The sequence below is a fragment of the Panthera onca genome, chromosome A1 (genome assembly GCF_046562875.1).
Source record: "Panthera onca isolate mPanOnc1 chromosome A1, mPanOnc1 haplotype 2, whole genome shotgun sequence".
In the NCBI taxonomy this organism is placed as follows: Eukaryota; Metazoa; Chordata; class Mammalia; order Carnivora; family Felidae; genus Panthera; species Panthera onca.
This window is the reverse complement of record NC_138339.1, coordinates 119490488-119504027: the sequence shown is the minus strand read 5'-3', so window position 1 is coordinate 119504027 and position 13540 is coordinate 119490488. Positions and strand designations below refer to the sequence as shown.

Genomic DNA, 13540 nt, shown 5'->3' with positions numbered 1-13540 from the left:
TTGGGATGGAGTTTGCCTCACATATATTATTCATAGATGAAATGCTATATTCTGATTAAGAGTGTAAGTCCTAAGACACTGGCATTTTAAAGGAGAAATGGCCGACTTACTGTAAGCTGTTGGCTGGGCCATTATTGACTGGCGGGATCGACTGGAAGCACTTTGTTAGTGGATTAGGTTGCCCTGGAAATGCCTTCCTGAAACTATAATGATGCACTTAAGGAAGCCCTCTGGGACCTGAGTAAAATGTCTCTTAGCCGGGAGTGTCTTCCCCTGAAGTCCTCTTGGGATGAGTTGGGAGCGGGCTGGGGACGTCCGAAGAGATGCTTAGTAAAGAAACAGCCCCAGAAAAAGGTTGCAGGTAACAATTTCTATCAGGTAAGCGAAGATAATGACTTACTGATGTAAACTGTGGGCTTTCTGAGGGTATCAGCGCCTCATGCATGCTTTGGAAAGAGCATGGATAATTCCAGAGAGATTGTATTTATTTATTCATGCTGGGCAGGTGTGTGTGGGGGGGGGGGAGAGGGATGGAGAAGAGGGAAAAAAAGAGGGCATCTGAATGAGGACATGGTTTAATCCCCTTTGATTTTAAAGAAAAGCCACTTTGTACCTTGATTATTGGGGTTCATTTGGTGTGTTTTTTTTCTTTAAAAAAAAAAAAGCTTTTAGAGGGGAAATTTGTCCTTCAGCAAAAATTCAGTGCATGTGCAGATTTGTTTGTGGATTTCCAAATGCATAATCACTTGTGTTTATGTCACCGCTGGGTTGGGGGGCTTATTTCTGGGGAATGGTGGTGGCGGTGGAGGTGTAAAGGCGGGAAGAAAAGGAAAAGCGAAGGCCCTTGCAAACTCCAGACTCGCGGACAGGACGCCCAGGGAAGTGGTTGCGCGGCGGCGCTGCGGCGCCGCGTCCCCCTGTCCCCGCCCCAAGCCTGGAGCTCGGGAGTCGCGTGCTGTGGCCAGTGCGCAGCGTCCCCGTGCAGTCCTGGCGACCTGTCACCGAGGACGACGTGACTCGGAGCTTCCTCCGCTTTCTCCAAGCCCTATTCCTTTAAGATGATGTAATAGTCATTTCCCTGGATGGTATCTTGCCTGCACTGCTGAAACAACAGCATCCGAACTGCACTGGGAACTGTGGAACCACCCAGCTCCGCCGCCAGCCGGAGAAGCCTGAGCTTGAGCCCCCCGCGGCCCCTCAGCGCTTCGGCGGCCGGGCCGAGCGGCTCGCGGCGGTTCCCAGCGCCTCCCACCTGCCTGCGAACATGGGAGTCCCTTTGCCCTTGCCTGGCAGGTGGGGTGGCTACCTGGGACCCCAGCAAGGCATATCTGTCTTTCTGTTTCTGGGCTTTCTGAAAGGCTTCTAAGTCCCAGTACCTTTTGCAACTCTTCTTTTGTTTTAAGGATTCTTTCTAAAGGTTCTCCCCCACCTTTCCCCCCCCCCCCCCCCCCCACTGGAGAAGCTTTGTCTGGATATTTTTCTCTGCCTCGCTTCTTCAACCCAACCACCTCTCATCACGCTTTAACTTTTTTGTGACTTGTTTCAACTTGGGATTGGGAGTGAATACATACCTATATACATACATACGGATATACATTTATATAAATATTTATATATATATAAAAATATTATTTTCTAAGAGCACATCTCTCCTGCACTTTTCATTGATACCTCTATCCTTTACCTCTTCGGGATTTGACAAGCTCCAGATGGTGGCTGTGGATTCTGACTGCTTTGCAAATGGGTATTTCTTCACAGGAGCTGGGTTTTCAGCACTAAGGTAAGTTCTGAGACTTCTTGCTTTTCCTGATCAGCAGGGAGGAAAAATCCCCTTTTAGAAGTTGAAAATCTTGTATCCCTTTTTAAGGCAGAAATACAAATAGAAAGATTTTTAATGATGATTGCTGGGGACAGAGGCATATGAATAAACATGTAGACACAAAATAGCTTGTGAGAAGCCATGATTTAGTTGAATGGCTGAAATCAGTAGTTCCAGGGCTGCTTATGTCAAATAATCTCTCCCTCCCTCCCTCCCTTCCTCCCTCTCTTATTCCCTCCCTCCCTCTCCCTCCCTCTCCTCTCTCCAGCGGTGTCTCTTTTTCTGACTCATGCTGGGTTTGAGGAAATAATTTTCTCTCTTTTCCTTCAGACGGACCTCTGAGTAACTGGGGACTTGGCCTGCCTTGCCTACTGAGCTTGGGGCAGATGCTCCACATCTGAGCTTGGGGCAGATCGGATGGAGATGAGTTGATTATATTCTATGAAGTAATAGCTCACCACCAGCCAGGGTTTAAACTACTTTTGCAGCATCACTTCACCTGTGGACTCTTCTAAATTTTGCTTGCTTGGGGAAAAAACTGGGGTAAGAGAGAAGGTCATTTTTAAGAAGTTAACATCCTTCTCCCTCTTTGACAAGTTGATGCAAAGGATAAGGCTGTGACTCCATTGGATTGCGCCTTCAAATCAAAATAGGAGAAGCAAAAGAAGACAGGGACAATGGCTTTGAGTGGAAACTGTAGTCGTTATTATCCTCGAGAACAAGGGGCTGCAGTTCCCAACTCCTTCCCTGAGGTCGTGGAGCTGAATGTTGGCGGTCAAGTTTATTTCACCCGCCATTCCACATTAATAAGCATCCCTCATTCCTTCCTGTGGAAAATGTTTTCCCCAAAGAGAGACACGGCTAACGATCTAGCCAAGGACTCCAAAGGAAGGTTTTTCATTGACAGAGATGGATTCTTGTTCCGTTATATTCTGGACTATCTCAGGGACAGGCAGGTGGTCCTGCCTGATCACTTTCCAGAAAGGGGAAGACTGAAAAGGGAAGCTGAGTATTTCCAGCTCCCAGACTTGGTCAAACTCCTGACCCCTGATGAGATCAAGCAAAGCCCGGACGAATTCTGCCATAGTGACTTTGAAGATGCCTCCCAAGGAAGCGACACGAGAATCTGCCCTCCTTCCTCAGTGCTCCCTGCAGACCGCAAGTGGGGCTTCATTACTGTGGGCTACAGGGGGTCCTGCACCATGGGCAGAGAGGGGCAGGCAGATGCCAAGTTTCGTAGAGTTCCTCGGATTTTGGTTTGTGGAAGGATTTCTTTGGCAAAAGAAGTCTTTGGAGAAACTTTGAATGAGAGCAGAGACCCTGACCGAGCCCCAGAAAGATACACCTCCAGATTTTATCTCAAATTCAAGCATCTGGAAAGGGCTTTTGATATGTTGTCAGAGTGTGGATTCCACATGGTGGCCTGTAACTCCTCAGTGACAGCATCTTTTGTCAACCAATATACAGATGACAAGATCTGGTCAAGCTACACTGAGTATGTCTTCTACCGTAAGTACAAAGGGTTCTTTCTATTTTTCATCTGTATCAATTCTCTCTACAGATGTTTGTTGTTTGCACGTTCAGTCAGTGTCTAAGGAATACTCTGGGTTTTGTTTGTCTGTTTTTGTTTTTAAACTCCTGAGGTATAGCTAGAATACTAGAGGCTATAATTTGGGTCTCATGTCTATCTAAGCAATTCTCATCTGTTTTATCAATGACATCACAGAATATTCAGAGGCCTCAGAAATCACAAGATGCAAATAATACTGGTTTAGGTGATATGGGGAATGAAAGCAGACATGTATGTCTGTTTGCCAGATATCGAGTTGTGAGGATAAGATGATGGTTAGAACTTGGCTGTTGGTCCACAGGAGACTGGCAGACTCAGAGTGAATGTGGTGGTGCTGTCCATTCTTTTATCGGAACTTTGGGATCTGTAAAGCCAGTTGCTGGAGACTTGCTTTCCTTTAGGGGTTTTGAAAACACAAATGGATTTAATACCAAATGATGTGGTCTTGCTTAGATAGATGGCAGTATAGGCTGATAAAAAGACCCCCTATCTGCCCCACCAAGTCTGAAACTTGCTGTTATAGGCTTTACAAATCTATCTGATTCTTTAGCATTTTGTACTGAGACTTGAGTTGCGCTGCAGACTTCATTGTACTGAACTTTGTCTAAGATCCGTCTAAAAGGAACTAGATCTTTGAGAATTGTCAATCACAAGCAAGTATCTCCAGACAGCTGAGATGATAGAATTACTGACATCAAAGGAAATGGGAGGGGGTAAAAGGAATGGAAGCAGTTGTTCTGAAGCATTTTAAATAAGCACTTAGAGGTCAGTCCATTTGCTTAAATGATGACATAAGGTACAGATTGCTTTGTTTTATGAAATGGCATTGTTCTAAATAAACTTTAAGCCTTGATCTCTGGAGGGTGAACAGTAAATCAGTCTGTAAAGTTTAGTGCTTGATTTAACAGTTGATTTTTAACAAGGCCTGGGGGTTGGGTGAAGAGAATTCCATAAGAAATGTTTCCACTTTAAAATTCAGTTTCCTCTTATTTTAAGGTAAATCCATAAATTTGGGGGATTAAAATGTCTATTTCTTTTTTAAACATAAAAGTATGACTGAATGTCCTGGACTGATTTTTGCCCACAGTTGTGTTTATTCATGTGGAGATGGTTCTGGGAACCCTGGTTAAAGAGGCTAGTGGCAAGCTGAGTTGTTCTGTGCTGGGTTATGGCACATTTGATTTTTAGAAGTGAGGACACACGGATTGTGTGGAAAGGACAGCCTGTGGAGAAAAATGAAATCAGCTATCAGTTCAAAAACATATTGATGTGTAATAACAAGCATTATTTGGTCCAACAAACCTATCAATGGCCTTTATCTATAATCTATATCTTCCTCTATGATGGAGCTTAGTCACCAGATACCACCCCATGGGTGTTGAGATAAGACTCTAGCTTTTCAGCCTTCTATAAAGGAATCTGACATTATCCGTAATTCTATAGAACAAATATCTCTTCCTAACTTTTTGGAAAAATGCATCTTAGAAAGAGTTCAAATCTAGGTTTGTGATATTTACTTTGTTCTCCAATTTCTAATATTTGAAAACAGCATCTTAGGAAGCTTTAGGCAAGTAAATGAAAACACACCCACCATAACCATCTCAAAAAAGACCACATTAGATTTCTATCACTTGCTCATCTAAACAAAACCCAGAAATGTATTTGCCTGCTAGCTCAGTGACATTTGGGTGTTCATCAAAGACTCATCCGTCTAACACTATGTCCTCTGTAAATTGCTCTGAACAGGTTCTGCTCTGCTGATCATATAATTGCTTCCTTCTTTGTTGGGTTTCTGAGAGGTTGCTGAGGAGCAGTTTGCTCTTCATCACTAATGGACAGGCTAGCACAAGCACAATGCAACTTCATATTGCACAGCGTATATATCATATATGATATACTTCCCTTTGTATGTAACATCCAGAGCTAAGTATTAACTCTTCCTCTGTCTTAGGACCAATAAAACTGACAGCTGGCTTTCTAGGGTGCATAACAGCTTCTGTGCAGACACTTAACCATAATTATTTAATTAGAAGCTGCCAACTGTGCCTATATAAGCATTAATTCATCAAGCTGTTGTGCTTGGGTTAATGGGCTGAAACTATGGGAGGTGCTCTAAAGCAGGAAGTTGACTATGCAAAGATGCTCTTCATCCAGCATTAGCCCTGCCCAGCCCTGCCTAGTGCTGCTTAGCCCTGCCTAGCACTGCCCAGCACGTAGCTCTGGTGTGCCCTGTGTGAGCAGAGCACTTGGAACCACCACCTGAGAGACTGAAAGGGGCAGCATGTGTCCCCAGGAGCACCTCCACATCCTTAAAAAAACCCAAAAAAATCAATCAGCCAAACAGCAAACAAAAAAAGATGCTCTTTGAGAGAAACTCAACATGCTCCTGGGTTTTAAAAAAATTGTATTGTATACACAAACTCCTTAGATCCAAAGAATTAACTCCAAACAATCAGACACTTCTAATAACCCAGGGATAATACAAAGTCATTCTTCCTGGTTCCATAACACAATAAAAAGTGAACAGTGAGAAATGAATACATTACATATGTTGGCTGACAGTCATGGGGGAGAACCCTTTCTTTCCCTGTTTGCCCTATTTTCTTACAAGTTTTCCAAGGGGAAATTGAAAGACCAAAATCTCCCTGTCAATTATTAACAGGTTAGATTCTTGTCTTATTTAATCTTAATGTAGACCTAGAATTGATGGTCAACATCAGGTAGACTGAGTGTTCAGTTAATGGAGAACTATGAACAATTAAAGTCAATAGGTGTTTGTATGTGTTGAAGAGGGTGGTAAGAAATGTGTTTGTCTACATTGCTTACACACCAAAATATGATACGTGAGATGCTATGGATTATGATTCATTTATCCCCAACTAGGAAAGTATGATTGATGTAAGAGCACAGAAAAGAAATGTCTAGCTAGGATTCCCTCACAAAGCATTATAGATATGTCCTTTGTTTTAAAACAGTGATAAGGTAGCTTTCCTTCTCTCCCACCCCACTAGGTAAATAATTACCTCTCTTTTCTCTTCAAGCATTACATAGAAGGCAATAACACAGAGAATGCCTTTTTGACTCACCTGTAAATGTAATGGGAGCTCAGTAATTTGGAAAAGAAAAGTCCTGATTTTGAACCAGAGATTCAGGAGCTCTTCACACCACTTAGAAATGAAATCACAGGTGCAGAAAAATAAATGAACCTTTTAGTTAGGCCATCTTCCAATGCCCAAGAGTCAGAAGATTGTTGTCGGTTGGAGAGAACTATAAACAATTTTTAAAATCCTACTCATGAGTGAGTTCCTTCAGATAAATGCCTGAAACACTCAAATTCAAAGGAATTTGCCTCTAATAAAACTGATAACATGACAAGTAGGGAGTTTAATTCATAGGATGCTACTTCAAAAACGTTCACTCTGAGGTCTGTGAATTATAGTAGAGACATCAACTCATCACCTTTTCAACAAATTGCTGCTTGTCAGTGTGTTTTAATCTTTCATCTCTTTACTTTTTTTCCTTAAATTTAAAGGGTCGTTTCCACAAAACTCTCTAAATGGCTTTATGTACTGTTAATCTTAAAAATGAAGCTGGCAGTTATTTTACCAGCAACAATGGGTTTATTCAGGAATAACAGAGAATTGCAATTCAGGACAAGCAAGCTATGGCAAAACCATAGGCAAACTCAAGAACAAAGAAGAAAAATTATCTTTTATAGAAGAGAGGGGTGGGGGTGGGCATTTGAGAAGGGCCGTTACAAACAAAAAACCCATTGGAGTAAACTAGGGGTTCTCAGTATAATGGCTTGTCATTGGCTAATTTGTGACAATCTCTTATTGGCTGGGGCTTTTGCCAGGGAGAGTAGAAAACGTTTCTTTCCTCTGCAGGATAGTAAAACAGTATGGACTTGCAAGGTCCATCTCTTCCTGTTGGGTCTGCAATTGATGACAAGTGTTTAGGTGTGAGAGCTTTCCATTCTGGGATCTGGATTCCACTTTAAATGAGCTTTCCTTTTGTAAAATTTTCACAGCACATAGAACTTTAGGGCTGTTGACTGAGACGGGTATTGGAGAAAAGTCAATCAGAAAGTGATTACTCAGAATTCAACTGTATGACCTTGTATTGGGAAGACATATGTGGTTGTGGCCACCGTGAATAATTTACCCAACATTGACTTTGGAAAGCTTCAGTAAGAGGGTTTATTCTTAACAGGTAGCAATGCATCTATCCTGAAATTATTCTAGCTCTTTTTCTACTGGTTACTCAAAAGATACCAATGATAACTTTTGTTCTATTGCCCAGAGAGATATGATGTTGTCACGTTCAAAACGAAGTGACAGAGCAATGTAGTCAAAACTGTGAAGGATTGGTCTTTACTACCACCTACCTCTCCTCTTTCTGTGTTGTTTCACTGTCTTCTCCAGCTTAGATACTCTCTTTTGGTCCTGTTTTAGTCATTCCTGCTTTCAAGTTATTTCTCTCCATTGTCAGTAAAAATTCTCTTCTGCCATGTATTTAGAATACTTCTAGGGTAAGGTGTTACTTTTCTCAGGGGTTTTGGTACACAAGAAACCCTTTGATAGTTGTAGATCAGGTGACTTTGCATCTTGAAGAGAGTGCTCTTAAGGCATGAGGCTTTTTAATGTATAACTTAAAAATATAGCACAATTTAAATATAAGGCTTTATCATGAAGTCAAAGTTGACCCATGTGTGGGCAGATATGGAATGGTAATAGTGATGGCAAAGGGTAGGTGTATGGATGTAATTTTTAAAAATCTCTTTAAGGTGCTGTGCTCTGAGCATTGGTTTCAATATAACAGTGATATAAGCATGCTAGTAAAATATTTTCTTACACTATTTTCACTTTCATGCCAAACAAGATATGTCACTTGAGCCCAGCCCCTTGTGCAAATTCAGGTACCTTCTTCCTAGGTCTGTAGCATCACTGAATGAATTTGGCAGCAAAAGAAGTGTCGGTATGTGGGCAGAATGGGGAGGTCTCTGAGACTGCCCTTAAGTAGTGTCTCAACATGTTAAAAAATATGTATATATTATATGTATATTTATAAATATTATATTTATTTTATATATTTATATATAAATATAATATTTATAAATAGATAAATATTTATTATATATATTTATAATATATATATATATATATATATATATATATATATATATATATATGTAAATGGAAAGAGAAGACCAAATATGTTCCTGACAGCCTAATGAGGTTAACATTGTATCAAAGAAATTAGAAATGGAAATAGCTGAGAATGTGCCATTTGGAACACCTCCAACATGAATAATGGAGAGAGTATGCATCCAATATACAGAAGAAAGTTCTTCAGAAATGGACACATGGACGCTCAGTTTCTGCATCATAACTATTGTTCTTGTTCTTTGTTCTTTGCTATGGCTTTCCTCAAATGCTGTATTTCTTGGCAAGTCAGTTAAAAAAACTTCACACAGAAATTTTCAGATGCATCCAAATGTAGACACCAAGTTCCAATAATTACAATTAACATTACAAGAGCAATCTTGTATTATAGATATTCATACCTACTTTCCCTTCTGTCTGCACTGCGTTATTTTGAAGTAAATTTCAGACATCAATCATTTCATTCATCCACAAATACAATACTGTATGTTTCTAAAATAAAATGAAAATAAAATATAACACAATACTGTTATCACAGATAAAATTAGTAATTCTTTAATATCATCTAATATCTAATTGATGTTAACACTTCTTTAATTCTGTTACAATATTTTTTAAAGTTGGCTTCTTGAGTCAAGATTCAGATAAGGTCTATTGTCTTTGCTACTTCTTTTTTCATTCAAAATTAAAAAAAAAACCTGTATTTAAACCATATGCAACAAAGTAGCAAAATGTATATATTAAATATATATTTTTTTTTTTGAGAGAGAGAGAGCGTGAGAGTGAGAAAGTGAGAGAGAGGGAGATAAAGAGAATCTTAAGCAGGCTCCAGCCCCACCGATGTGGGGCTTGATCTCATGACCTGAGATCATGACCTGAGCCAAAATTAAGAGTCAGAAGCTTAAATGACTAAGCCACCCAGGTACCCCTTAAATCTCTTTTAATCTCCCCTTCCTCCCTTCCTCCCTTCCTCCCTTCTTCCCTCCCTTCCTTCCTTCCTTCCTTCCTTCCTTCCTAGTTCCTTCTTCCCTCCCTCCTTCCCTTCCTTTCTGTTTGTTTGAAGAAAGCAAATTACTTGCCATGTTCAATATCCAGCATTCTGGTTTTACTTATACATCTATATGATCTTTGTGATTTCATTAAAACTTTTTTTTTCCTGAACCTTACATTTTCTGTGAATTCATTAGATCTGGACTCTAGATTCTAGTTTCTAGAGACTAGAATTCAGATTCAAGTTCAGTATTTCCATCAAGAAATCTTAATAAATGATGGCAAGTCCATTTTTTAAATTATTGAAGTGTAATTAACATACAGTATTACATTAGTTTCAAGTTTACAACGTAATGATTCAACAGTTTAATACATTACTCAGTGCTCATCATAATAAGTATACTCTTTTTTTTTTTTTTTTTTTTTTTTTTTTTCCAACGTTTATTTATTTTTGGGACAGAGAGAGACAGAGCATGAACGGGGGAGGGACAGAGAGAGAGGGAGACACAGAATCGGAAACAGGCTCCAGGCTCTGAGCCATCAGCCCAGAGCCTGACGCGGGGCTCGAACTCACGGACCGTGAGATCGTGACCTGGCTGAAGTCGGACGCTTAACCGACTGCGCCACCCAGGCGCCCCAATAAGTATACTCTTAATCCCCTTTATTTCACCCAAGGCAAGTCCACTTTTAATTTTTAATTTGCTTTAGAAGGCAGTAAAAGAAACCCTTATTTTTCTTTCTAGTAATTTAAGAACTATTTAATATTCCATTATTGTTTTTATCATTAAAATGGGCTAATATCATGGGTGCAATGAGCTTACTGAGATGTACAGTGGGTCCCATAGACTGGGAAGAGGAATCATTTTGGGTGAGAAAGTTCCTCTCCTGGCTATTCACATTTTATATTCCTGGATTCTTTCAACTGTATTGAACTCCACTTGAACTCATCATTTGTATTCCCCCAAACCTGTTCTCTTCTTGTGTTCCTTATCATAGTAATTGGCATCATTAGTTACTCATTCTCCCAGGGGAGAATGAAGCCTGGGTGGCATCCCTGACTCTTCCTTCTTCTCAGCATATGGCAAGTCCCATTGGTTCTTCTTCATCTCGCTCAAGTCCATCCATTTCTTTCTATCACCACCGATGCTACCCTGGTCCAGACCACCAGCACTGCTTTTTGTTGCTTCTTAAACCTGGGAGCTTCCGAGTGAGATGAAACACTGTTATGGGGCTGACATGGGGAGCCTGATATGGGGCTAGATCTCACACATCGTGATATCATGACCTTAGCAGAAATCAAGAGTCAGATGCTTACTCGACTGAGCCACCCAGGCTCCCCAAAATGAATAGATTTCTGCATCCATCTACCAAATCTTAAAAGTTTATAAAGAGGCCTTAATGGGATTCAGTGACATAAACCATCCAGATGGTCTCAACACCATATCACTACCTCAAGCCTGTGTCCTTGGAGCACCTTCTGGGAGCAGGGAAGGCCAGCAGAAAGCACATTCCAAGGACAGGGGAGGGGTGGAGGAGCTTCTAATTTGCCTGGGTCCAGCTCATGTGTCAACCAGTGGCTATGTCCCCTTGATCACCTCTCCCAACACTTTTCTAGACTACTACAAAGAAACTTAAATTTTCCTCCCTACCTCAAATTCAGTGTAATCCCCTTTGAATCTCTTCTCCCTGCTGCAAAAATGGTGAGATTTCTGAAATGTGAGTTTGACCATGTCATTCCTGCTTAAAGTTCTTCATTGCCTTACAACTGCTCTTATAAGTTAAATGCAAACTCCTTACCAGGAATCACATCTCTTTATGAAATGACCATTGTTTCCTTCCTCAGAATCTTCTGTTGCCATCCTGCCCTTTGCATTTTTAATATCAGCTATACTTGATTTCTTTAAGTTCCTGAATGCTGTTATATACTTGCTTGGTTTTGTATGTGATGTTCTCTATGCCTGGAATTCTGCCTCCATCTGCTTTGATGAACTACATCTTCAGGTCCCAATCTAGAGATTATCTTTTCTGGGAAGTCTTTCCTAGTCTATCGTATCTGGATTGGGGATCCCTTACCTTTGACCCGAGGACCTTATTCTCCTTTACTGTGGCACACATAATATTGTATTATAATTGATTATTTAATGGTGTCTTTAACATTACCTGTAAACTTTATGAAGATAGGAATTGTATCTGTCATGTTCGTCACAATACCTGGCACAGTATCTGGACTAAATGTAGGTCCTCCACAAATATTTTTCAGAAGAATGAGAAATAGATGCCCCCTACAGAGTTCTATTATGGTCCCTGATGCCACTGTTTGCATATACCATTACATTATCTCTTTACAGAACAACTAAAGAACAGCGATGGAGTGATGATACTTTAAATAATAACAACAGCATTTCCAAACTTCCTCTAAGTGCTTTGGGCACTCAGATAAGCACTTTACATACAAATTGGAAATCTTACCAAAAGATTTGCTCTTAGCACCTGCACCCACTGAGATGCTAGCTCAAAGGGACTGAGAAAAACACTTAGCAGCAGCAAAGGCTGTGGTCTCCTTTTAGTTGGTTCACCCAAGCAGGAGCAAATTGAAGGTGGGGTGTGGCCATGGTTTAAGGAACAACCTAGGAGGGACTCGAGATTCAAAAAAGTGCTTCAAAATAGAGAAAGTAGCTCCAGTAGGAAGAGAACTGTACCAGAATGCAAAGAATGTTATGAGACCAACAGGTTGTCTTCTTAATTCTCTTACCACTAAGGTATTCCATTTCCTCCTCCCTGCCTTCCTAGGCAGCAGAACATGGTAATTAAGGGCCTCGGTTTTGAGGTCCAGACTGCTGGAGGTTGAACCCCTAGCTATTGCGATCCCTGGCAAATTATTTTACTTCTGTGCTTCATTTTCCTCACCTGTAAAATGGAGGTAAAGACAGTTCCTGACTCATAGAATCGAATGGATTGCTATATATAAAGCGCTTATGACAGTGCCTGGCACCCGGTCAGTGCTGTGAAAGTGTTAGTAATTCCAGGATGGCTAGAAATACTGGACGGAGGAGACACAGTTGCTTTCTTTAAATAAACCACCTGATTCTTTCTGATACTCCCCTTGGACACTTTGCCCAGTATGTTGATTCTATGCATTTTGAAACAATCAAACAAACACATCCACAAATATTTTTAAAAAGGAGATTCAAACTGTGCATTTTACTTGAATCTGAATATGTATAAAAGGAAATACCCCAAAAGCCTTCAAATTCTAGTAACTCTTTTCTTCCCCTGGCTATTCCATCATGGGAGTCATTAATAGTGCCTTTCCCTCCACTTTGTTTTCAACTTGTGGCTTTTCAGAACCTAGGCTGATATGAGGCAGAAATGAAATTTAAGAATACGACTTAAATTATATATTCAGTCACTGCAGAATTAGAATAACCTTTTATGAATCTCAACCTAGAGAATATTCTCCTTCATGGTGACAGAAAATGGTTATTGAGCATTCCGCTGACAATAGGATCATTCAAATTGCTCCAAAAAAAGAAAACCAGACATTTCGCTCCACACTGAGTAGCTGAGCTGTGTGGCATTAAAAAGAAATCGGAGCATTAATGCAGGGCTGTAACCGTGTGACCTGCTCATGGGAAGAAATTGATACTTTCCACTTTCATTCATCAGTCACATTCCAAAGTAGAAAATTCATACCATTTTCCCACCCCAATTTATACTGATCTTTTATTCTGAGTGTATTTAATATAAAACGACTGTGAATTACTTCCATTGATGAAAATAGAAGGCAACCCATTATACACAACTTGATGGCTCACATAAGATGCCTTGGGTTTTGGGGCACCAGGGTGGCTCAGTCATTTAAGCGTCCGTCTCTGGATTTCGGCTCAGGTCATGATCTCATGGTTCGTAGAATTGAGCCCCGTATGGGGCTCTGTGCTGAGAGTATGGAACCTGCTTGGGATTCTCTCCCTCCCTCTCCCCTGCTCTCTTTCTCAA

At 40.6% G+C, this 13540-nt stretch overlaps 1 protein-coding gene across 1 annotated transcript in view; it reads left to right on the top strand.

Moving 5' to 3' along the window:
* Positions 1-800: 800 nt before the first annotated feature.
* KCTD16 (potassium channel tetramerization domain containing 16) overlaps positions 801-13540 on the top strand; it is a 263762-nt gene continuing 251022 nt past the window's right edge. The window contains exons 1-2 of the mRNA XM_060635840.2: positions 801-1780; positions 2150-3328. Coding sequence (XP_060491823.1) covers positions 2497-3328 — 832 coding nt within the window. The 5' untranslated portion in view covers positions 801-1780; positions 2150-2496. The remainder of the gene's footprint in view (positions 1781-2149; positions 3329-13540) is intronic.